The sequence below is a fragment of the Nannobrachium achirus genome, assembly GCF_963921795.1.
Source record: "Nannobrachium achirus genome assembly, chromosome: 22".
NCBI lineage: Eukaryota > Metazoa > Chordata > Actinopteri > Myctophiformes > Myctophidae > Nannobrachium > Nannobrachium achirus.
In genome coordinates this window covers 43475533-43502945 of record NC_137829.1, presented here as the reverse complement: position 1 = coordinate 43502945, position 27413 = coordinate 43475533, and the positions used below count along the sequence as shown (strand labels likewise).

Below are 27413 nucleotides of genomic sequence, written 5' to 3'. Positions count from 1 at the left end.
TTCTTTGGGGTACAATTGACCGTGAGCTCTTTAAGAGGATAGGGTGCGTTTTTTTTTGGGGTGATGATAACAAAGAGGTATGTGTGTGTTGTGTTGTCAATGTGGGTGCAGCGTAATAAATGGACATGTTAGACTGCGCGCCCAAAGTGAGATTTTGCAATACCTTAATTCTTGCAATCCCTGCAGTAACACCTGTGAACCTGTCTGTCTAACACAAAAATGTAATAAATAATACTGAGAATACTAATTAAAACAGTTAAAAAAAAGAAAAGAACTTCCCCATCAAGATTCGGTAGGCCCCCTGTAGTAACTCTGAGGACCCCCTTGGGGTCCCGGACCCCCTGTGGAAGACCCCTGGGTATTTGCTACTACTAATTTTTGCTTTCAGAGCCCAGTTACAACAACTTTAATGCTTCAGTTATGATCTAATTTAACATTGCTCTGGAGCAGGAGCAATGCGATTACTGAGATAGGCTCAGGGGTCTGTTTGGGGGGTCCCAGGTGAGGAAAGACCCCAACCAAAAGTCAGAAAAGTTATTCTGGCTGCTTTAAAAGTGTAATAAATGAACTCAGGATGTTTTAAAACCTACAAAACAACTCTAATATTATGAAAATCGGACATTAACTGGCTGGCGTACTGTTCAGAGGCAGCCATCTTGGAAACATGGCAGCCATTTTGATTTTTCAGTGTCTAATGTGTTTTATCATAGGAACAACCCCTAAGGAGTACTTGTGAAAAGTTTTAGGTTTCTTTCCACTTCTGAAGTATTTTAGTGCAAAAATGCATTTATCTGCCCCGCTACTGGTGATTAATCACATCAGGTTGGACATAATGAGAGGAAACCAGTATACCACATCCTGTCATATCTACTGTCAACAGTCTGTATTGGTGTAATGTAAATTGAGGTTACTTCACTGGAGTTTTTGCCAATTTTGACTACTTTTATTTTTACTCCACTATATCTCAGAGTATTATTTACTTCATCATGGTTTTAATAGTGTGTGTGTGTGTGTGTGTGTGTGTGTGTGTGTGTGTGTGTGTGTGTGTGTGTGTGTGTGTGTGTGTGTGTGTGTGTGTGTGTGTGTGTGTGTGTGTGTGTGTGTGTGTGTGTGTGTGTGTGTGTGTGTATACTGTACGTATATACATACATTTTATATATAACTTACTTATTATGTCTTATTTTAATCTTAGGTTGTAGGTTGTATCGTTCTACGCTTACCCGTAAAGTAAAAGTATTCTGTGTTTCGCGCTTGCTGCTGTGAACTATGACATCTGAAATCCCCCACAGGGATCAATAAAGGGCTGTCTGTCAGAATGTTCTTTCAATAAAAGCTGGAAGAATTGTGTAAAAAACTGCTGTGAGCTGAAACCTACACCATTTAATCACCCTGGTCCAAACTTTACTGGCTTTAATTCTAGCATTCTAGGTTCAGTGTGCCTCTCCAACATTTTGGGGATCAGTACTCCCTTTACCCTTTCTTTGATCTTGAGCCGATTCCAGACTTGGAGAGTAAACATACCTTTTCTTTAAAATGTCATCCTATTCTTCTTTAAAAGAAATCACACCCAGTGTGAAGTGAGTGGTACCTTTTATGAGTTCATTTCATTAAGCGTTGCACAAAGCTTGGCCAAGCTCTGCGGGACGGACATACTGCACATACGGAAGTGCATACATACTGTACAAACACACAAAGCCAGATGTAGGAGCGGTTAGCACCACTTATTATATTTTTATATTATATATTATTATATTATATTATAATATTTGACTTCCTTCCTCTTCAGTTTAGGTCCAAATGACCATTAATAAAAGCACTTCTCCACTTCTTAATACACTGTGATGTTTCTGCAGAAGCCTCTGTTTTATTATTAGGGTACACTAATGGTTTTCTTGGTAGTTTCTCACAAAAGTCCACATCCAGTTATAAATCATTTTGTTAGTGTGTCATGCTACAGTACGGCCTTGCTATTTGTGAAGTTTAAACTTTAACTATAAGATCAAATGCAAATTTGGATTATTAGATATTATTAGATTATATTGGCCAAACCTGGGTCCATTACGGGTCCATTTGGTTTCCTTTTACGCTCTCAAGCGTTAAATTGTATGTTAAACATCTGCATTACTTAATTTACAAGAAGTCTACACAATTAGAAAATGGAGAAGAATTGTTATTTTGATCAACTTTGGCCTGTTTTTAGGTCTGAGAGGCTACATCTACATCTCAAATGGTGGTCTATGACTCAAATGCAGACTAAATAATGGACCTTGATATGAAAGGGGTTGAAAACCGCTGGTCTATTTAGGTGATCAAGAGTCCCTCAATGTACAATAAACGCCACAGGCTGACACATTCCTTTGCACATCAGTCTATCCTGTTGCTAAACATGTATGTATGTTTAATCTGTGTGTAAACGTCTTGTGAAACCCACTAAGTGAAACCCACTATAAGGGTTTTGCTTAAATTGTGGTTTAATCTTGCTGCTAATCGCTTACCACCATGTTATGAAAATAACTTCAAAGGAGCCTAATATTTTTGCTGTCTGATGCAGCAGCGTCAAACTGCGTCTCTCTCTCTCGCTCTGTCTTTTTCTCTCTTTCTCTGGTCCATTTCTGCTGCACGTGCGCACTGTGCAGGTTATGTTGTTTTGTTTAGTCCAAGATTCAAGATTCAAGATTCATTTATTTGGTCCCCGAAGGAAATTTGTCTTGGACATGCAGGCTGCTACATCTTTATAATTACATCAGAGTAAGTCATCTACTCCCGGGTCAACAATCACCCGCTAATTTAAAATCAAACCACTTGGCCTAGATGTACTACATATGTACTAAATATAGCTTACAAATTCAAACACCCATGCCACTTTTGCAAGATGTGTTTCCAAACCTCTGTATACAGTTGGATTAGTTATTACCGTAATATTTTGTCTCTGTAAATAGCCTCAAGTCGACCCGGAAACAGTTAGCCCCAGTTAGCCGAATAGCTAATAGTTAGCTCACAACTTTCTACCTCTTCTCTTTCACTTCAATCGCGGTAACGTCCGTATTTCACTATTGGCTGCCAACTCGCATTAATAGTCCCCTCAAATAGTTATCATCTACAACGCAAATCAAACAGTCATCGCCTCACCAATACTTTATTAACGTCTGTTTACATTACAGACGTGGGTGCCACTCGATTCTATAGGTCACCATTTGCGGTGTAACAAATTATATACGTCACCAAATGGGGTGTAACATTCCAGCCACACTACACACGCAGTCACACACTCGGCACACATACACTGCCTACACATTTCAGCATTGAAAAACAAACATCTACTGCGGACCGCGACACAGACAGCTATGCCAAAGAAAAAGAGGACACATTCTCTACAAGACGCAAGCATCTACCTATGCTCTCCAAGACGCACGCTTCTCTCCAAGGCGCAAGCGTCCACGTTTAACATCTACTGCAGACCGCGACACAGACATGCCAAAGAAAACAAGTAGGACATTATTCTCTCCAAGACGCAAGCGTTAGGGTTTTGCGTCCCGAAGGGCCGCAAAATTCTAGTAACATACAACAGGACAAGACAAACAGAAAGAAAGTAAATTACAACGAATAGTGCACAACACACAGTGCTGACATACAGGTCAAGTGCATATGTCACCGGATGTTAGAGAAACAGGACGGCCGAGAAACGGAGCACTCGCGGTGCCGCACGGGGCGGAACAAGCGGTCGCCCACAACAACGTCCTCCAGGCGGAGCCCATCGATTGTCCACGACATTGCAAGCGGCGCGAAGGCCAGCGGACCTTGGTCCTGCTCTTCGCCCCCGAGCGCCGCAGGCGCGAGTGGCCGCGAAGAGCGGGCCAGGGCCGCGCCGGCCGCGCGAGTTACGAAGCCGTGGTGAATGCAATCGTTATATTTATGCCCAGGCCGTAAGGCCTGGGCAAGCCCAAGATAAACGCTCATAGTAAGCTAATGGCTAAGCTAATGGCTAAGCTAATGGCTAAACACCGCCCAGCTAGGCTAGTAAATAAAGAAAGGGAGTCGCAAACGAGTGACGTCAGCGCCTGCACTAGTGAATGGCTGTCTATGGGCTGTCGTCGCCATCTGGTGGTGATTAGTGTGTGGTGAACGAAACAAGCGCTCTTACAATGAACGTCCTGAGTTACCCAAACATGCTGTAACACATACATTACATTACATTACATCACCCCTACTAACGGCCTGAGTTTAGCAGGATACGGATATGGGAATGAATGAGTATTTGTATCTGTTCAGATGTCTTTTCTTGTTTTTAACTAGGACTCTATAACGTCTACCAGAGGGTAGCAGTTCGTATTCTGAGTGAAGGACATGAGAGGGGTCAGCAATTATTCTCTTAGCTTTCTTAACTACACTTTCCTCAAAGATTGCTTGAAGGGTGGGGTGCTCCCTCACACCCATCTCCTTCAATGCAATCCGAGCTAGTCTATTAATCTGTGCTTTTGACCTCACAGTCAAATTACCAAACCACACACAAATTGTATAACGGAAAATACTCTCGATCACAGTACATTTTATTTTATTTTATTTTATTTATATAGCACCTCTCACAGAGAGATCTCACAAAGTGCTTTACATACATTGAAAAAGACAAAGGCATAATAAAAAGGAGTCTGTACAATTAGCATCTAGGCATATACAAAACAGGCGTAGAAGATGAAAAATAAGAATAGAAATTTAAAATCATGTGACACCAGCAATGAACGCTTGTTCAAAAAGTAGCGTCTTGAGGTTGCGTTTAAAAATGTCAACAGAGGTTGCATCCCTCAAAGATTGTGGAAGGTCATTCCACAGTTTAGGGGCCACTGCTTGAAAGGCCTTGTCACCTTTAGTTTTTAAAAAAGTCTTTGGGGCTTTCAACAACCCGTCTCAGCGGACCTTAGGGCCCTACCAGGCTCATAACATGGGACCAGATCAATTAAGTAACTTGGAGCTTGACCATGTAAAGCTCTGTAGGTGAGCACCAAGACCTTAAAGTGGACCCTAAAATGAACGGGAAGCCAGTGTAAGGAAACTAGGACTGGAGTGATGTGGCACCTTCTGCTGGACATTGTTAATAATCTGGCGGCTGCAAGTTGTAGTCGCTCCATGGAGGATTTGCTGAGGCAGGTGAAAAGTGAATTGCAAAGCATGATAGAAAAGCAACATCACTCTCTGCTGTACACCAAACACCCTGAGCCTACGGAGAAAGTGAAGTCGCTGCTGGATCTTAGTACACACATGATCAACATGGACATCCCAGGATAGCTTGCTGTCAATATGCACGCCCAAGTATTTGTATGAATCCACCTGAGCAATATTGGCATTGTTTATGAGTAATGGAGTGTGGTCCCCCACATGACCTGGATCGAGAACCATTTCTTCCGTTTTTTTTGTGTTAACAGTGAGGTGATGGTCTTCACACCACTGTACAAAACTGCTTACCTCCTGCTCATAAACAAGGGTGCTTGTCCTATCATTTATAAGACCCAAAATGGCTGTGTCATCGGAGAACTTAATATAAGATACACTATTAGGATGACTGCTGATACAGTCATTAGTGTATGCCGTAAATAAATAGGGGCTGCTCACACAACCTTGTGGAACACCTGTACTTATTCCTCTGGTCTGTGATATTGTCTTGTTCACTCTGACCTGTTGGGTCCTGCTGGTTAAAAAAGAGTGATACCATCTAATGATATATGGGTTGACAGACATTTGTTTCAGTTTATTAAAAAGGACGTGTGGCTGCACTGTGTTAAAAGCAGAGCTGAAGTCAACAAAGAGTAGTCTGGCATATGCTTTGGGATCTTCAAGATGGCCCAGGATTGAGTGAGTTATTGTGAGTATTGCATCATCAGTGCCACGGTTAGCTCTGTAGGCAAACTGATGTGAATCTAATTGTCCATGCAAGTTCGACTTCAGCTTCCACGCCATCAACTTTTCCAAACACTTGACTACAATGGAAGTCAAGGCTACAGGTCTGTTGACATTATTTTCTCGGGGAACAGCTTTTTTGGGAAGGGGAATAATAGTTGCCCTTTTCCACAGAGATGGAACTGACTGTGAATCCACTGACCTTTGAAAGACAGGGGCCCAAGCTGGTGTAAGTTCCTCCACACATGTCTTTAAAAGGAAAGATGAAACACCATCAGGGCCTGCAGCCTTTTTGGCGTCTATTCTTTTAAAGTTAGTCAGTCATGGTCTTAAACTCCATGCATGTCAATGGTACTTACTATGGTTGTCTAAGACAGGGGTTTTCAAAGTGGGTGACGAGGCACCCTGGGGTGCCGTGATCAGTCCAGGGGTGCCTCAGAATAATTGTGGGCTCGCCGTAGGCGAGACTACTATGTTATCCTCATTATTTATAGAGTGAGTTCCGCCGCATATTTCTGCCGCAGACAGTAGAAAGGCAGAGCCACTAGCCAATGAGGTGGCATGATTGTATTTGAGTTCCGTCGCAGACAGTATAAAGGCAGGGCCCTTAGCCAATGAGGTGTAATTGAGGTGTGGAAAATCTAGGAGTGGTGTTAGCTTTACATGACAATTAACACGTCACCTTTGGGGGGAAATATATGATGAGTTCTGCCGTATATCTTTCAGGAGGACTGGATAATGTTGTCTATAAAAAAAAAATTTGAAAAAAAAAAAAAAAAAAAATTTTTTTTTTTTTTCAAATTTTTTTTTTATAAAAAAATTTCTAAAAATGCCTCAAATGTATTAGGCATGATCGCAATTGCGAAATTCCATGTTTAGCCCCATAACAAACACATCTTTCAAAATGTCAAAAATGGCTGTTTTGTCTGACTTTGAAGGCTTGTATCTCATGAATGCCTGAACGGATTTCCAAGCGGATTTTTTTGTTTGAAAGCTGTTAAAAAGTACTACACATATGGTGCATGATCTAGGCATGGGCGTGCACGATCCGTGCACTAAAAATTGATCCGTGCACTAGAAATTTGGAAGGTGGCAGTGTTTGTTTTGTCTGACTTTGAAGGCTTCTATCTCATGAATGCCTGAACGGATTTCCAAGCGGATTTTTTTGTTTGAAAGCTGTTAAAAAGTACTACACATATGATGCATATATGGTGCATGGGCGTGCACGATCCGTGCACTAAAAATTGATCCGTGCACTAGAAATCTAGGATAGTGGCAGTCTGGTACTTGGGGGCCATCTTGAAATGGCATTCAATGAGTTTTTAATAAGATGACACAAGTTAGCTTTGAAAACATAATGCCAATTGCTCAGAGGACACAAACTCTCAACGGTCATTACACACTAACCATAATCCATCATAACACAGAAGGACTAGCACCTCATATCAATAATATAAGATATCATCATGAGCTATGTTTAGCAGATGTATTATTTCTTACAGAAACTCATCTACAAGGATCATTTATTAGTGACCGTTTCCATTTAAAAGGTTACACAATGTTCAAACGTAACCGACACTTTATTTAATTACACATTTTTATTTATATTTTATTTCTTTTTAAAACATTTTTTACAAGCGAGCCCACACTGTTTCGTAGGAACAGTATCTCTAGTTATTATTATTCTTTTTGTAACTTTATTTTAGGAACACAGTTGCTTACTAAAGAAAATGTTAACCTTTGTGAAATAAAAGTATAAAGCTCAGTTGAGAGGCATATGTCAGCTGGCATGTGCCTTTTTTGTAGTATATTCTATTTTGTTTCATAAACCAAATATACATTCTCAATTTAACACTGGAAAAAAAAAGTAACTTAACTTGAAAATTAACAAGTTACATCCAGGGTAGAAGTTTAACTTGATCAAGTTACTGCCACGGTGAGGTACTTGTAGTACAAGTCCGTTTGTTGGTGTCGCTTAACTCCTCACTCAATCTTTGCGTGTCTCACACAAATGGAACGATACAGGCCCTCGCATTTCTGGTCTCTCCATGTTCCATTACTCCAGTTGTTATCATACTTAACCATCACACAGCTTCTATTGATTTCATCTGTGGGGTATTCAAAATGCCAGTTAATGTAGTTAGCTCGGCGGCCGTTGGTCCAAAACCATCGTGGCGCTTTGTCACAGCCAGCATGTTGGCGACACATTGTATGAAGACCTATCCAGTAGGAGTAACCTTTTTCTACTCTTTCGTAGATCATTTTACTCTCCAATTCTGAATGAATTGATGCGAGATTGCCATTCATGGAAACACAGTGCTTTTCAGCATCTATCCAAGTGAGAGGCTCATGAACAAACTTCCAATTTCGGCCATTAGAATAAAACCAGTCCTTTTCCTCAACGTTAGCGTTGCTTGCGTTGAATGCCGGAACATGGCGGCCTCGCGCCAAGGGCAGGAATACGAAGAGAAAGATTAACCAGCGAAATATAATAATCCACATTGTCTTCTGCGATGTTTTCTTGATGTCCTTGGTGTGCTCCTTCTCTTTCTTGTTCAGGATGGTCTTCTCCTCTTCGTCGTCCGCTCCCACGTCCTCCACCAGGGGCTTGTCCTCCTCTTCCTCCTTCTTCTGCCCTTCCTCCTCCACCCCCTCAGAGGGCTTTACCTCCTCCACCTCGGCCTCGTCGTCGCTGACCTCCTTGGTGCGCTCCTTCTCCACAAACAGGCTGATAGGGTAGCCGATGAACTGGGAGTGCTTCTTGACCACCTCCTTGATCCTCTTCTCCTCGGTGAACTCCGCCTGGTCATCCTTGAGGTGGAGGACCACCTTGGTGCCGCGGCCGATGGGCTCGCCACCATCCAGCTTGACGGTGAAGGACCCCCCGGCAGTGGACTCCCAGGTGTACTGCTCATCGTCGTTGTGCTTGTGCTTGGTCACCACCATGACACGCTCGGCCACCAGGTACGCTAAGTAGAAGCCCACGCCGAACTGGCCGATCATGGAGACATCGGCTCCGGCTTGCAGGGCCTCCATGAAGGCCTTGGTCCCAGAGCGGGCGATCACGCCCAGGTTGTTGATCAGGTCCATCTTGGTCATGCCCACGCCGGTGTCGATCAGGGTCAGGGTGCGCGCCGCCGTGTCGGGGACGATGTCTATCTGCAGCTCCTTGCAGGCGTCCAGCTTGGAGGCGTCCGTCAGGCTCTCATAGCGGATCTTGTCCAGAGCGTCCGATACGTTGGAGATCAGCTCCCTGAGGAAGATCTTCTTGTTGGAGTAGAAGGTGTTGATGGAGAACGTCTCCACAGCAGCCTCCTCTTCAGGCTGAGCCACAGCCTCCTCGTGGTGCAGGTTATCCTCGGTCATCTTCAGCAATATCTAGAATAAAATGCCAGCCACTTATTAATAGTATAATACATATATATATATGTAATCTTTGTTTGTCTGTGTTAGATTAAAGTTTTCTCAGATTAGATTCCTGTCTCTCCAAAGGTCAGCGCAGTAATGTCACAGTGATAATAATTCGGGATGCTTTATGTAGCCTAGTGATGCTGATTTTGATGTTGATCTCCATATTCGGGCAAGAGCAAAGGACATGTATGCTCCTGACACCCCCCCATATGCCCATATACTCATAACATCAGGGATCTCCACTCCCCCATATGCCCATATACTGATAACATAAGGGATCTCCATATATAGGCATAAAAAGAAGATGGACAGACATGTTGATGGGGAAGGAAGTCACTGAGGTAGTTAAGCAACTCCACAGTGGCAAAGCTCTGAGCGTTGATGAGATTCATCCAGAAATGTTGAAGGCTCTGGTTGTAGAGGGGCTGTCTTGGTTGAGACGTCTGTTCAACATTGCGTGGAAGTCTGGGACAGTGCCGAGGGAGTGGCAGACGACTCTGGTATCATATTAATCAGCCTCCCTGGGAAAGTTTACACCAAGGTACTGGAAAGGAGGGTCCGACCGATAGTCAAACGTCAGATTACAAGAGGAGCAATGTGGTTTCCGTCCTGGTTGTGCCGATCCCCCAGGAGGAAGCTGCTGATGTTGCTCAGGAGAGGGACATTTGGAGCTCTCAGCTGGAGCGACCTAGTCTCGTGTAGCCAGACAACTATTCCACAATCTCCGAATGCTATATAGAGTCTGGAACTACACAGCTCCGGAACGGAAAACTGGCATTTCCGTTCAAGAAAATATATTTTAAAATGTCATTTCTGCTAAGCAGAAGGCTAAACATGCTTAGATGATTTTTATTTCTATTAGGATAAAAATGTGTGCGATACGGAAACGGAAGTGAGGAGGAGGCTTCACTTCCTCTTTAACCATGTACTCATCATTGTGGGCTCGCCTGAAAGGCGAGAACACCACGTTATCTTCATTATTCATAGAGTGAGTTCCGTCGCGTGAGTACCGTCGCAGACAGTACAAAGGCAGGGCCCTTAGCCAATGAGGTGCAATTGAGGTGTGGAAAATCTGGGAGTGGTGTTAGCTGGAGCATTGGTTGAGCTTCACATGACAGTTAGCACGCTGCAGAATATAGTCACGAGCGAGCCCACACTGTTTCGTAGGAACAGCATTTCTAGTTTGACATTTGTAATTCATCAATATCACTACATCAATATCACTTCACTATGTGAAGACCTGATTTGCACTCTACTTGATGAGTTCTTTTTACATCTACGGCCAACTCTCTTCACCAACAATAGCCGATCTACAAGCTCACAACACGTCACAACGTGACCTTCCGCCCAGAATAGGAATTGGAATAGGAATGCTGGGGTTCAAGTAGTTAAACATCAAGTATAAAAGTTATTTTCAGTCAGTTCTGATGGAAACAGATATTTCTCTGTGACATAGCCTACGTGTAAGATTCTAAAAATGAACATTCAGGGGTGATGTGGATGAAAAGGTTATTTACAGGGGTGCCCTGAGTCAAACAAGTTTGAAAACCCCTAGTCTATGGTACTTATTATGGATGTCTATGGATGTCTATGGTACTTACTACGATGTCTATGGTACTTACTATATCTGTACTTTGGCCCCTCTTTTTTTCCCTCAACATCAAATCTCTCTGACAAAAATAGCCGATACAAGTTTGGCTATTTTCACAGAATGTTCACCTACTATGGAATGCCCATAGTAGGTAGGTAGGTAGGTAGAAAGAAAGAAAGAAAGAAAGAAAGAAAGAAAGAAAGAAAGAAAGAAAGAAAGAAAGAAAAGCTACTGGAAAATGCAAGGCAATTTGATGTTGACGTTGACAATTGGATATTGGTGTAAAACTGACAGGTAGGATAGAATCAGAGAGAATGAGAAAGCATGAGAGAGAGAGAGAGAGAGAGAGAGAGAGAGAGAGAGAGAGAGAGAGAGAGAGAGAGAGAGAGAGATATGATGGTGGATGAGAGACATCCTACAGGGGAAATAGACAGAGGAGCAGAGCAGCGTGATTGACAGCACATGAAACCTGTTTACCATTGGCTCACAGATGTGACTTCACAGCAGCATAGGCCAGGGCTTCTCTTCTCTCTCATGCCGGTCAGGTAGCAGCACTCCATGTCCTAGCCTGTCAACGCGGACAAGCTAAACACAGGCCTTTTTGACATTGGCATTTTACCTCGCTCGTTCTCACACTGACAACTCCAATCGAAAGGAGGCTTGACACCGTGTCATTCCCAGTCCCCCCCCCCCCCCCCCCCCCCTACCCCCCCACCCCCCCGGCAACACACTGTATGTGCCATCGCGCTCGCAGTTTGAAAGGGAAGGGGGAGCTGCTGCCTTCTACTGCTGTTTTGTTTTCCCCCAGGTGTGGCCAGGGAAAATGTCAATGTTTGGCGTCCCTGCTTTTATCAGAGGCGTTATTTCAGTAAAAAAATAAAACAACTAGAAAGTGGCAAAAAAAAAAAAAAGGAACCACCACTTAACTCATTTAGTGCCACCCCTTTCACCACTAGAGGGCGCCCAGTGGCCAGAGAAAATCCCATAGAGATATGCTGGTATATGCAGAAGCCCTGCAGCCATGACTTGCCTGAACACTTTCCTTTGTGCATGACTGCATGTACAGGAAGAGGATGAAGTTAGCTTGAAGTTAGCTATTGGCTACCAAGCATTTTAGAAGCCTTATTTTCGTCAACTTAGCCATGATTAAACCTTGCACACCTCATGCATGGGAAAAAAACAGAGAAGAATGAGCTCTGAAAAATCCAATGCAATCCAGAGTGGATTTGTGCAGTTTGTTCACAGCTTTCAAACAAAAAAATCCGATTGGAAATCCGTTCAGGCATTCTTGAGATAATCGCCCTTATGTTTTACATGTAATGTAAACAAAAATGGCTGCCCTGTATGTTAGATGGGGTTGTATGGGGGTGGAACATGCAAAATCGCGATTGAAATCATGTTCACCAGATTTGATGGGGTCCAAAAAAAAAAAAAAAAATTCAAAAAAAAATTTTTCAAAATTTTTTTTTTTTCATATCATATCGATTTTAGAAGCTCCGCCACACTTCAGAGGCAGCGTGGCCTAAAAGGTTAGAGGAACACGCTCATAACTGGAAAGTCCCCGGTTCGATTCCCTGGAGAGATCTAAAATCTGTGTGTGGAAATGAATGGCCAGCACACTGTACACCACCTCCCCCCAACACCACTGAAGTGCCCGCGAGCAAGGCACTGTGGATGTACTGTACTGGTTGCAATGGAAAAACAAGTCACATGTCACATGTAGATGGCCGTGGATTGAGATTCATGCAGCGCCGATCTAACATCAGATTAATCTGGTGGAGAAAATGCAGTATGCTATGCATACAACAAACTAAATCTGAGGTTAAATGGGAATGCTAGGTGTGGAAACTGCTATTCCCTGGGAATCCATCAAATTCCAAAAACATGGACTTAAAAGAGCAGATAGATCTGTACATCAAATAGCTTCCACTGCGAGGATTATTCAATGCAGTGACATTTTGAGCAACACAGCCTCTTCCGCAGACTTCACAGAGATTACATCAGAAGAAGACTTGGGAAGAGCAAGTGTTGCTCCAAACGTCACCGCATTGAATAAAATCCTCTTAATGGGAGCTATTTGGTGAGCGGATCTTTCCCCTCTGATCCACAAGCTCATCTTTTCAAGCCACATTGTCACACTCGAGGCATGACAGTGTCACGCTCTTGACTTTGTGGAGACTTAAGACCGTATCATAGTCGGGTCCGCGGTGGAAGGCTTTACACCGCGGTGTAGTCTTTTCGAGTCTTTTTGAGTCATGAAACTACAACGTTACATCATTCCTCACGGTGGAGAGCTTTCCACCGTGAGTCCCAACACATCTCTTTGTTTTTACTATCTGTTTTTACTATCAGAAAATAAGCATAGTCACGGCCCACGGTGAAGTCCTTTACCCCGTCTAGACCGGTTCAGGTCGACCAATCAGTGAACGGGGTGTAGACAGGCTCTACACCCCGTTCACTGATTGGTCGACCTGAACCGGTCTAGACGGGGTAAAGGACTTCACCGTGGGCCGTGACTATGATGGCCTGCACTTATTTTCTGACTTGAGGTGGAAAGCTTTCCACCGCAAATTTGCGGTGGATAAGTCTCCACCGTAGACTCTGATACGGGCTTTAAGCCTCTATCAGAGTCCAAGGTGAAGAGCTATCCACCGCAAATTTTAGGTGTAAAGCTTTCCACCTCAAGTCAGAAAATAAGTGGAGGCCATCATAGTCAGTCACGGTGAAGTCCTAGTCCTATTCACCGTGACTGACTTGTCTAGATTGACCAATCAGTGAACGGGGTGAAGAGCCTATCTGTCTGAAAGTAACTAGACCAGGTCAACCTGGTTGTGCCAGACCCCCTGTCTGTCATCATCATTTATGACATCATGCCTTTTGTAGGCATGTCATCATCATGTCATCATCATATATACCCTTTATATAGAAAACCCGGACAGACATTTGCTTATGTAGGCCTACCCATTTCATGGGTCTGGCAAAAACAGAGAGATGTGTCGGGACTCGCGGTGGAAAGCTCTTCACCGCGAGTAATGACGTAACGTTGTAGTTTTATGACTCAAAAAGACTACACCGCGGTGGATAGCTCTTCACCGCGGTACCGACTCTGATAGGGGCTTTAGTGACACAGGAGAATGTAGCATGACGTCGCTGTCAGGTGGTAACCTTCTATGTCCAAAGCTGGTACTATTCAGGAATGGAACAAAATAGCCTGTGTTTCAATGGATCCAATGTAAATGTTGTTATTTCTTAGTCACAAGCTCTTGTTTTATTTATAAAAACCCACAGACATACTTTCAATGCACTTTCAACCTTGCATCCCTATTCTGTAGGTATTATTGGCATTGTCTTTCTTCAAAAATAGTTTCTAATCATGTTTAAGAGGGGAATTGTTTAGTAAGGGTTGCCTACAGTATGTACTGTATGTATGGAATGACCAAAAACACACATAGTTGTTGTCGGGTGAAAACCTTGTATGTCCAAAACCGTTCGTTTTTGCGTTAATCATTTTAAAAATGATTTAAACTAGCCGATCTAAGCACACAATTCCTCGCGGTGCGAGGCGTTGTGTGCTTGTAGATCTGCTGTTTTCACTACTTTTGTGCGACGTCCTTGAATGATGTATTTGAGAAAGAACGTATCACATTTGAAACTTGGAGATACGAGGTTTCCGCCCGACAACGACGACATACTATATCACTTAAAAAGGCAATTCGATGTTCCCGCTGCACTCATTTTCCTCCATTTGCCTTCCTGCAAAGCCTGTATGGATATTTTCATGGCTGACCTTCAGGGTGCCTCTAGAGATGATGGTACTGACTGTACCATCGCCTACTGTACAGTATATTTGCAGATAAAGGTGTGTGTGTGCGTGTGTGCGTGTGTGCGTGCGTGCGTGCGTGCGTGCGTGCGTGCGTGCGTGCGTGCGTGCGTGCGTGCGTGCGCGTGTGCGTGCGTGCGTAATATCCTTACAACAGAACAAACAGCTCTTCCATTCTATTCTGCATTAAATAACGTCATTCAATTCAACAAAATATTTCATAAAAAATCCGTATCAGCTGGCCAACTTCTGGTGAATCTCATGAATTTGCATCAAAGCAGCAGTGAGCACTTTTTCTGCCGCACAGAGCAGGATAAGACAACGGCACTGGTGAATGGACAGCGAGTGTGAAAGAGTTTTTGAAGGAGGCAAGTTTTCAGTAACGAGGCTTTATCACCTTCATTTTATGCTTCTCTCCAAAGCGCTCAGGCAATCTGTGCTCTAATGCACCTTTTGAAAAACAATCTACTGAGGATACCCTGCTCAAGCCCTAGTCTGAAAGTTAAGCAGGATGGCATTTTAAGGGGTGTAACTAACTGGCATATAGAGGAGAGTCCAGAATGAGGTGCACAGCATTTTTCAAATGGTTGTAGCTTCCATCTTCTTAAAGATGGGGTGCCATGATTTCCCCCTCCCCTAAAACATGATTATCAGGCATTATGATTATACAAGGAGGAAGATTCTTTTCCAAAAAAGTGTACAGAAAGAGTTAAAATTAGGTTTTTATGTGGCCACACACACCAGTATGCCTGGTTGTGGTGGGTGGTGACCCAGCTGAAGTTAGACACACCCTCAGTGTTGGGTGAATGGTAAAAGGGGAGGGGATGATTATATGATGTCACTCTATCTGTGTTTTTGGATTGGCACTTTATTTTAACCCACAAGGTGGCAGCCTCCCGGAAGAAACACCAAATACAAAGGGAATACATAATTGCTCATAACAACCACACCAGGGGGTCTAACGAAGTACTGTCAACCTCCTAGGCACATGAAAAACAGAAAAAAGTACAAACCTACGGCACTGCCGCTTTAAAGGAGAATTCTGGAATAGCGTTTTATTACCTTAATCTGACGTTATCTTATCCCAAGACGAGTGGTAATGTTTTATTTTTGTATCACCGATCAGGCGTGGTTGGGTACAATGTCGCTAAAAAAAAAAGCCAAACGTGTTTTCTCCTGTGATGCTATCCAAATTACCTTCTGAGCCACCGTAGTCCACTACGGCTATTCATTAGGGACAAACTCTGTGGACAGTATGATGACGCCATGAAAATAAAATTGGTGGGAGGTGATTATCACTTCTCCCTCAGACAGGTGTTTTTCCCCCCCTACTCTGTACATTGAGTGTTTTACATTTGTGATAATTTTGCATTTCGGTGATATTTTTTATGTTTTATGACCCCAATGGACCAAGTGTTTGAACTGTACTCGTGCTGTTTTCCATCTCTTTCCAGTAGAATATTCAATCAATCAAAACAGCACAGGGGTTAGATTGCACTTGTTTTGATTGCACCTCTTCCCACACAGTGTCAGCACATGGAGAAAAAAAATCATTGCAATTCAGCTGCGAATCGTGATTGTTTGCAATGAATAGCAGCGCAGATAACTTCAGATGAACTGCTGTGTCTGTGCCACTGTAATCATGAGAAAGATGACAAGATTGACAAACCGATTGACCATTGCATGTTCAGATGCCACAAGTTTCATAACGTTGTTGCTGGGTGAAACCCTTGTCCAAAGCCGTTCGTTTTGTATTTATCATTTAAAAACAAACATTTTAATTGTGGAATAGTGTGTGCTTGTAGATCTACTATTTTCACTAGTTTTGTGCGACATAGAAGCAGTGTTGATTTCGTTGACTAAAACTATGACGAAAAATGTTTGTCGACTAGGTTTTTTTCACTGACGAAAACTAAATCAAAACTAAGTAAAAACTAAGCTGTGATGACTAAAACTAAGACTAAATATATTGACAATTTCGTCAACAAAATAAAAACTAGACTAAAACGTTAGGGAGGGACTAGTGGAGAAGAGAGTCATTTTATGTTTGGTTGCTCTCAGGTGTTGCAGCGCGACGAGTTGTGAGCTTGTAGATCTGCTATTTTCAGCACACAACCAAGTGTAAATCAACTGTAGATTTAGTCGCCTAAAATCTTATGATATTTAGTTGACTAAAATTTGACTAAAACTAATACTTTTCAGGTGACTAAATTATGACTAAAACTGAATGATATTTTATTCAAAAGGCTATGACTAAAACTAAATCAAAATTTGCTGTCAAAAACAACACTGCATAGAGGTCAACTCAGCATGCACTGCTGCCCATAGACTGCACTGAAAAAAAAAAGCACTTCTCAAGCATACTGCCATGGGTGTATGGAGCAGGAGGCAGCAAACGAGCGGGGGAGGGAGCAGTGATTCGTGGGCACGCAGAACGAGATGCTGCCTGGGAGAGTTTCAGAGAGAACCACCCCCGTCCTTAGAATAGGATCCATCCGGGGCATCGTAGAAGGGCAAAGTGGCTTGAGGAAGCATAACCCATGCATGGGCTTCAAGCAATGAGCTGGATCCTCTCCCGGGAAGGGGGGGGGGGGGGGGAGAGAGAGAGAGAGAGAGAGAGAGAGAGAGAGAGAGAGAGGTTAGCCAGTCCCTGAATCGCTAGCAACTAGCAAGCAACAGGCTAGCCACTAGTAGCCAGCCACATAACACTAAAGGGGAACACACACTGGACGCGGAGGCGGCGCGGAGGCGGCGCGGAGGCGGCGCGGAGGCGGCGCGTCAAAACATACAACCCCATTATTTTCAATGAACTAACCCACACCGGCGCCGTCATGCAGACGCGCGCAGCCGCGGGTCTGACGCCTCGCCTGCCGCACCGATACGCCGCTGTTCTATTTTTCCAGCGTTGCCGCACGTTGAACATGTTCTCCCATGGTTCTCCCCACTGGGGGAAATGGATGGGCTGTGTGGCAGCGCGCCGCATCCAGTTGGGGTTACCTCGCGGCACTTCACGTGCATCGATACCGTGACGCGACGCTGCGCAGCCGCCGCGTCCAGTGTGTGCTCCCCTTTAGTCATCTGCGTTGCTACTGCCTTAACCAATCGCAGAAGACTGCCTCTTTGGCAACGCCCATCCCAGAAACTGCTCTGGAGGGAAGAACTTTCTGAATAATGGAGTGATACGAAATGTCAATTCAGGCTGAGTGTCAGGCTAGAGTCCCCCGCCACATCACCAAACACATTCCACCCCCCACCCCCATACATAACTTGTAAGCTCCATTGTTGACTTGTAAGACTCCATTGTTGAATTCATAGGCCTAAATAAGATTCACACAATACAGTGGATGCTTTTGGCTATATTGTTGATTGACTATACACTGGACTAGACTGCCCTATACTTGTAAATAACATGCTAACATCATGTATAGGCTGTGGCTCATACTGCGTTATGTTATGCATGCATTATGTTGTCTCAGAAATACTCAATTTCTGGCTATGCTAAATGATCATCCATATATTATGCACTTATAGCTTTGGTATGATATATGCAGCGTTTATGGTACAGTGCACACTGCAGAGAGGCTAAGCCTCCAGACTAATGTCTGCAGTGTGGTGTTTAATTTCAAGATAAAAATGCTCAGGCAGACTGTTTTTATTTTTTTCTTCTTCCTTTTCTTCTCTACCCCCCTTATGCCAAAGGCATCAGTGACTGACAGGGAAGGACTGTGGCTTGTGTTTGCATGAGCCTCTGTGTAGAATAGTTTGTCTGATTAGAAATGATGCGACTAATAACCCCGGGAGGGCGAGGTTGACTGAGGACTGAAGGGTAAAACCTGATTTAAAGTTTTTCATATGACGGTGCCACGTTCCTGGACATAGCCGAGGTACAAGCTCACAATGCGTTGCATGACTCGCATCCATGGCGTCTTGTGAGCTTGCATGTCGGCTATTTTCAGCGCAGGTCACCATCATACGGCGGAGCATATACACAGGGGTGTCGCACCAAATACTGGGCCCTGGGTACAAGGATTCACTGCGGGCCCCCCATGAATGTTCTTCATATAGGGGAATGGGGTTTAACCCATTTAGACTGGGAACGCATTACGCACTATTTTGTGCTTTAACTATTGAAAAATAGCAGATATACAAGCTCACAGCGCGGCACCGAGTGCCACCTTTTCATGTGAAGGACCCGCAGAATGATATGTATTTGGCAACGAACCCCCATCTCAAAACATTTTGTTCAGCGACCCCCCCAGAAGCAACATTTGAGTTACAAATGTTCGCTTAAAAAATAAATATATTCAAAGATTTGCACACATTTTCACGACTTTTAAAAAATAGCAGATCTACAAGCTCGCAGCGCGGCACTCTGTGCCGCGCTGTGAGCTTGTATATCTGCTATTTTTCAATAGCTAAAGTATAAAATAATTAAGGCCCCTCCACCTTGGGCCCTAGTAACTCAGTCCCACTCCCCCCCCCCCCCCCTCCCCCCCTTGTGACGCCCCTGCATATACAGTATCAGGCATAACAGTTATGATGAGGCCTGCTGTCTCCCTGCATCTCCATATTGGAAAGGAGATGGATCATTAGACATGGTGTGGAAATCCAGTGCTGGACTGTCGAATTGGATTTCATTACATTTTCTCAAGGCGTAATTAGATCGGTGCTATGAGACTAATACCGTTTTGAATAATGGAGAGATCATGACAGGAAATTACTTGGTGTTAATGTGATCAAAATAGGATAAAGGGAAGAGAAAAAAAAAGACATAAAGTATTCATTATTGACCCAAATATTCCCTGGGAAAAGGCTGTGTTTCAGTCCGGAAATAAAATGTGTCATAATGTTTAACAACCGGACGAAAAGACCTGGCCCTGTCTCTGCGTCTGAGAAAATACAATAAAACAAATAAATGACGTGGATTTGTACCTTTTACTGCCAAATCAATTGCAATTATCAAAGCACTCTCTTGTAGGTTTTCAGCGGTCCTCCCGGACCAGCCCCTGAAAGAGAGGCAATGTGTGTATGAGTAGGCTTTAGTAATAATTCCAATTCGGCGTCATTTTCATGCGATTGGGTCTTTTGCTGAGCGCCGTATCGGAAATCTCTCTAGGGGTGCCCAAAAGGTAGATTGTGATCTACCATTAGATCGCAAAGGCTGTGCACGTAGACCACATGACATGCCTTTAAAAAATATATAATTACAGTATAATAAATAAATTAATAAATAAACACAAATACAAACTCAAATCTTAAAACCCATCTTTATGGCATCTGTCACTTGAATGGAGGTGACTTGATTGATTGACATCAAGAAGGGCCAGGCAGCTCCCTTTATGGCTTCTAAAGTAGGCAAACCCCCACAATGCAATGCTTTGTTTTCAAGAGTCAGTAGCATTACAAAGAACCCGAAAACCTACCGCTTCCATACAGAATGGGATTCGCATTCCAAGTGTGTTTGTCTTATTGCGACCGTAGGTCGCAGTTACTTGCACACTATCCAAACCTCCACCGGCTGTCCCTCCGTCACTCCCTCCGTCACTCTGTCACACGTCACACGTCACACTTTTGCCCTGCTCATATCTCTGCAACCGTTGCCCCGATCCATGCCAGATTTTGCACACACACTCCTTGCCTGCCAAACTACAACCTCCAAGGACCCCCGGAGTTTCGGGGACCCCCAGGTCCCTGGGGGACCCCCAGGTGTAAAAAATTACCAAATGTGCAAAAATGACCAAATGACCACCCCAACGGGGCTGCTCTCTCTGTGTCACACACACACACACACACACACACACACACACACACACACACACACACACACACACACACACACACACACACACACACACACACACACACACTCTCTCTCTCTCTCTCTCAAACATAATGTGTGACCTGTCAAGTGGCAAGGAATGTTGCCACTGTCCTCTCTCTCTCTCACACACACACACACACACACACACACACACACACACACACACACACACACACACACACACACACACACACACACACACACACACACACCCCTTCACACCAGGGAGTCCAGCCCTAAAATCACACAAACCACTACACAGTATCTCTACAGTCACCCTGCTCCTACAGATTTTGCCCTAAAATCATGCACACCAGTACACAGTATCTCTACAGTCATGTAATCACAACGCATCTGTCCCATCTAGCGCCACCATCAGGACGATTTTGCACAAACTACTTTTTGGCCTATTTATGGAGATAAGCGACCAACGGTCGCTTATCTCCCGATTAGGGAGTCTTACTGGTATATTATATAACCCCGTCAGTGCGGCTATTCCAAAGCCCCCTCTGTTTTGTTGGGGGGTGGGTAGATCATGTTGAGCTGGTCATTTTAAAAGTAGCTTTCACGTCAAAAAGGTGTGGGCACCCCTGACTTAAGCCCTATCCAAAATGTTAAAAGATATCTAATATCTAATTATGTGAAATTTCTTTCTTTTTCATTTCACTTTGTGTGTATTAGTACGGATCTTCCTGTATGGATAGCCAAAATGTATTAGTACAGATCTTTGTGTATGGAGATACACATAAAGTAACTGACGTCACGAACAGAACATACAAGGAGATACGCACGTGTGTCGCGTTTTCACCGCTCACTTCACACCGGTGTGATTGTTCATGATTCACTTATAATGGCATATAGGCTACCCAGGGATCCCTGGGTTAATGTGGCGCTAATGCATGGTGTGGCACCTGGCACAGGCAGAAGCAACACATGCGTTGCATTCAGTATAGGAGCTAATGTCACGTGCAGCAACAGCAGAGAGGGAGATGAGAGAGGGCAATCTGGAGAGCGGCGCGGCAGAGAGACCGTTTCATGGACAATGAAGCAGCTTTATATGACGGAGACGGAGACAGGGAGACTGAGAACGACCAGGGGTGTTGCACCAAATTCTGGGCCCTGGGTACAAGGATTCACTGCGGGCCCCCCATGAATGTTCTTCATGGGGGGAACTGGGAACGCATTATTACGCGTTATTTTGTGCTTTAACTATTTTTGAAAAATCATGAAAATCTTTTATTTTATTTTTATTTTTTTAACTTATGTTTCTATGTCAGTGGTGCTCAAACCTTTTCATGTGAAGGACCCCCAAAATGATATGTATTTGGCCAGGGACCCCCATCTCAAAATATTCAGATCCAGGGACCCCCACCAGAAGCAAAATTTGCCTTACAAATGTTTGCTTAAAAAATACATATATTCAGGGGCGTCCGGTGGCCTACTGGTCAAGGCGCATACCACATGGGCACCGCCACAAAGGCATGGTTGCTGCGGCGTCGCCGGTTCGATTCCCGACTGGGACGACCTTTGCCGCATGTCATTCCCCATCTCTCTCCCCATTTCCTGTCAGTCTACTGTCCTATCAATAAAGGCAAAAGCCCAAAAACAAATCTTTAAAAAAAATACATATTCAAAGATTTGCACACATTTTTTCACGACAGATCTACAAGCTCACAAGCTCACAGCGCGGCACCGAGTGCCGCACTGCGAGCTTGTATATCTGCTATTTTTCAATAGCTAAAGTATAAAATAATTAAGGCCCCTCCAACTTTGGGCCCTAGTAACTCAGTCGTCCGTGTCCCCCCCCCCCCCCCCCCCCCCCAACTTATGACGCCCCTGAGAACGACCAATGCCGGCTGGGTACAGTCGACTCGGAAGGCTGGAAGTCCCACGCTGGAATAAAGTGCCCCCCTGGGACTCCACGTGCTCCGCGGTGGGACACGCCAAGATTGACTGTCTGTTAGGAGCCGATGTAGATATAACCCAGAGAGAAAGCAGCCGATTAGAATTCACTCCAGCTCTCCAGTTTTCACATGAATTTTCTCTTGAGGACGAACTGCTTTAAGGCGCGGGGGATAAAAAGGGTTCCCTGGATGGGGTGGGAGTTGTACAATGCAGAGAGTGCATATTGAAACAGATAAGCTTTGCAGCTTGAGCTACGCAATATTCTACTGTATGGCGAGGCTTTTATGGCCATCCCATTATTACAGGAATATAACATATTATATAAGTCTGATACAGGGATTATCCCAGAATACTATAGAGTGACTGAGAAGCAATGGCATTCCTTTAACCCTGTAAAACCTACTGTTGCAAAATGACAACCTTTGTATTTTATCCAAAAAAAGGATTAAATGATTTTATTTTTGCTCCCCTTACCACCTAAACACCAGTAAGACTCCCTAATTGGGAGATAAGCGTCCGTCAGGTCGCAAGTATACACAAATTGGTCTGTCCATGTTGATGACATGACTTTAGAGATACTGTGTAACGCTTTGCATGATTTTAGGGCAAAATCTGTAGGAGCAGTGTCCTAAAATGCGTCTTGCAAGAATCGGCCTCATGGTGGTGCTAGAAGAGGGCCATGCGAGAAATGGGGGTGGTTGTGGTTTGGCAGCCAAGGAGTGTGTGTGCAAAGTTTGGCATGGATCGGGGCAACGTTGGCGGAGATATGAGAAGGGCAAAAGTGTGACATGTGACTGACTGACAGACTGACTGCCAGCCGGTGGAGGTTTTGATAGTAACTGCGACCTGACGGTCGCAACCATTTGGATCCTATTGTTTAGAATTACAATGCCATATTGGCCACAATATTTGCATTTGAATACCCCCACAGAGGCTGAAATTCCAGAGTCTGGACGAACAACATCTCACTTTTTCACTGAAGCTATTCCTCACAAAAACATAATTAAAATGACTGTAATATTTTTTTGGTGATCATTAGAATGCCTAGAACATGTACATATGTTATTATTGTGAAAAATATCCCCCATATGTAAATTGGAGCATGTTTTATTTTCCTCTGGAAATTAGGACTCCTACAACACCATCTGATTCTTTTTTTTTTTTTTTTTTGGCAAGTAGAAATTCATTCGGGCCTTACAGGATTAAGACAAAAAAAATTGCCTACTCAAATAGGATTTTCATTTGGCAAGGACATTTTACCAAGTGAAATACTCACGCTTGGTAATCGAGTCAAGCCGATAGAGCCTCGGGCGTTTTATTGATAGTTATTCTGCTTCACAGAGTGTATCACAGATGCAACAAACACTTCTCTGAGGACAGCTTATCGCCTCAATTCTGGGTTTAGGCTGGAATCACAAAATGTGTCTAAACATGATATCGGGGAGCAAACATTTGTTCAGTTGGGAGGAAAATATGAATTCAAACGGCAGACCTCTCATATTGCTTTGATATGAACCATGCAGGGTTTATTCTATCAGTTCATGCTGCTTGTATGCAGTACATTCTTCATATTCTTTCAGATCCTGTATACAAGACAAACATACTGTATTAACTCATTCCCTGCCAGGCCCGATAGTCCCGAGATTATTCCAATGTCTTTCCCCGCCAGGCCCGATAGTCCCGAGAATTTAAAAAAAAAAAAAAAAAAAAAAAATTTTTTTTTCAAAAAATTTTTTTTTTCAAAAAAATGTTTTGACCCCCAAAAATGGAGTAGGCATGATAGCAATCGCGAAATTGCATGTTTAACCCCCATAGCAACCCCATCTTTCAAGCATGGCAGCCATTTTGGCAGCCATCTTTGTTAAACATAGTGGCTGTTATCTCATGAATGCCTGAACGGATTTCCATTCGGATTTTTTTGTTTGAAAGCTGTGAGCAATGTGGACACACGTGGTGCATTATCTAGGCATGGGTGTGCATGATCCGTGCACACCCAATTACATGGAAGTCTATGGAGACGAATGGCAGGTGGGAGTACGGAGGTATGTTAAAATGGCGGTCAATGTGTTAAAGAGAGGCTGAAACAAGGGTTTCTGGAGCACAACGTCAAGGGCCCTATTTTGACCGAGATCGTATTCGTTAATGAAGTGATAACGGCACCATCGTATGCGCAATTGGTATTATGAAAGGGGCACTGAACGCAAACACTTATGGTTTTAGCGTCGCCAGCAGAGAACCAAGAGTCGACAGTTGTAAAGTACTGTCATTTTATTCATATTAAGCAAGACCTGTCAAAACCTGTCTGTTTACTGTTATGAGCAGCATGAGAGCCCAGTCTCTGCATCTGAGACCAATGGTTGGTCACTTTTAGACGCCCATATCGCCCACAGCGAATGACAATCATTCATTTGCCAGATTGACAGTTCGACGACGAATGAGAACACATCTATTTGCATCTATAGATCCGGTTTCTAGATCGGATCACGCCGGATATGGCAGGCATTTGCGAGAGCGGCCGAGATTTCCGGGAGTTTTAGTGGCACTCGCGGGTGTCCGGGAGCGACGCTTATTTCCGGGAGACTCCAGCAACTTCCGGGAGACTTGGGATGTCTGATGACATAATAGTGGACCTACAAGCAGATCCACAAGCTCACAACACATCACATTATGAGTTTGTACTTCAGCACTTTAGTGGACCAAGTATGTAGACCTGCTCAACAAAGTACCGTTAAAGTGGTTCATTCTTAGAATCTAATTAACACCACAGTAAAATCCTATAATGGACCCAGAAGCAATCTCTTGAGATGGAAGGAGAGATGAAGAGAAGGAGAGACATAGAGAGAGAGGTCAGTGCGATGTCACCCTTCTCTTCCACACCTCTAATGGTACTGTACTTTGTCCAACCAGTAACAGCCTTGCTAATGTGTGATTCTGGGCAGTGGGCACTGGCATGTCATTAGCCAAATATCACACATTAGCATGTGAAAGTACTTGTTTTTCTTTTCTCTCTTTTAATGTCACCCAGACTAGCTATTGTTAGTGGAAATTATCAAGGGTCAATGGACAAAGTTAACCACTTGAACCCTAGCATCCCTATTCTAGAGGAAAATTCAGCAAAAATACAGTAGGTGAACATTCAGCGAAAATAGTAGAAAGCATAAAATTTCAAGAAAAAAGGAGGGACAAATAAAGACCCCTGTTGGACCCCGGTTATTGTATGCAAGTGGTTTGAATGAAAATGCATTAGAAGTCCATGGATAATTTTATACCCCCAAGTCATTCATTAATCGACACTACATTCCAGGAACTAATATTTCCTTTCTGCATACAAATAGATGCCTACTATTAGCCCTTTAATGCAAGGCAGCAGTATAAAAAAGTAATTCCCAAATGAGAATACTATGAGTATACTTTGATTTTTGTGTCAATAATTTGTGCTTTTTTCTTTACTGCACTTTGCCTTATATGGCAGTATACGCAGTGATATATTCTTCTGTCCAAGCGCAAAGCTATGGTAGTGCTGGGACAACCACCACATGTTACGAAAAATGTACACGAGACATCCAGATATTTGTTTTTCAATTTCACAAGCCATCAAAAGAAGCTCCTTTGTTTGCACCTCCTACACACTCTCATGGTGTTCCCTCCCCCTGTTTCCACTAGGGAGAGTATTTTCTGCAGGTCGTTCAGTCCTAGCTTATCAAAGGGAAATGCGCACCGGGTGTAGTTAGGGTTAGGTTTAGGCATAGTTTTACTAAGGTTAGGATTAGGGTTGGGTTTAGGCACTCACTACACTGAGCACACACCCGGTGCGCATTTCCGAACGCACAGAAAACACTCTCCCGTTTCCACTATGTGACATCACTGACTGTAGCTAAAATAACTCGACTTCCCATGCAGCTTTAGGAGGTAATTTCAAGTCTCCACAAATACCAATTAGCTCAGACAATTCCGCGAGTGGTCACAGATGTGTGACATAAACCTTTACAGTCAATAAGTGAGACCAAGCTAATTATAATCTTTAAAAAAGCCTTTTTCTTTTGCAGCGTACAGTAGACGTTGGTTGCTCTGACATTTAACGGAGCCATGAATCAAGCTTTCGTATAAAGCGAAGGATTGTTTATCACACTTGGGGCAGTGTGGTGTGTGTTCACTGTGATTTATCATCGCATGTTGTTTCCATTTCTGCGTGGAAAATGGCTAATCTTATAGACATGGCCTTTTTAATCGTGTGGGTGTGTGTAATGATAAGCAAGCAGTGGCGCGCTCTCTCTCGATCAACTAAGGACTTTATTTATTGCACTCCAGAGAAGAGAGAAGTATTAATTTCACACTCTACCACACAACCCCCCCTCGGCCTCGCCAAACCCCTCACAGCCCCCATAGGAGCGGATTATATATTTGTCACATTAAGGAGGCGTCTTAGATTCAGAGCAGGGGCCAATTACACCTGGGCCTGGTAATGAATGAATACATGTCAATACGAAAGGTCACTGCCTGAAAACAGTCAGTCACTCTGATAAATGCTGAGTCGTGCTTGCCGAGTGAACGCTTTAGACATTTCCGGGACCTTACATTCGTCAATTTGATCTCTTTAAAACAAAATGATTAATCATAATCCAAATTATTATTCATAAAGGAGCAGGGCAGACAATTGGGGTTTTTAACATACAGCCACTCTACTTGCTCCGTATTTGCATATAAAGGTTTAGAAGAACAGCGCCCGTGCAGCCGCAACCGGCCCTTTAAAATGTGTCACAGCACCAGCACATTAATTAGTCTCTGTTAAACCCATTTAGAACGGGTACACATTATTGTGTATCATTATTTTATGCTTTAACTATTGAAAAATAGCAGATATACAAGCTCACAGCGAGTGCCGCGCTGCGAGCTAGTTGATCTGCTATATTTGAAAAATTGTGAAAATTCGAATTTTTACCCGATTCTTTTCGATGTCTTTTGAATCCTTCTAAGAT

At 43.6% G+C, this 27413-nt stretch overlaps 1 protein-coding gene across 1 annotated transcript in view; it reads right to left on the bottom strand.

Moving 5' to 3' along the window:
• The window catches only part of LOC308307646 (heat shock protein 83-like), a gene marked incomplete at both ends in the record, with an annotated part of 35524 nt that extends 26269 nt beyond the window's left edge, over positions 1-9255 (bottom strand). The window contains one exon of the mRNA XM_080752911.1: positions 8390-9255. Within this exon, the coding sequence (XP_080609037.1) occupies positions 8390-9255 (866 nt within the window). The remainder of the gene's footprint in view (positions 1-8389) is intronic.
• Between the last annotated feature and the right edge of the window lie 18158 nt (positions 9256-27413).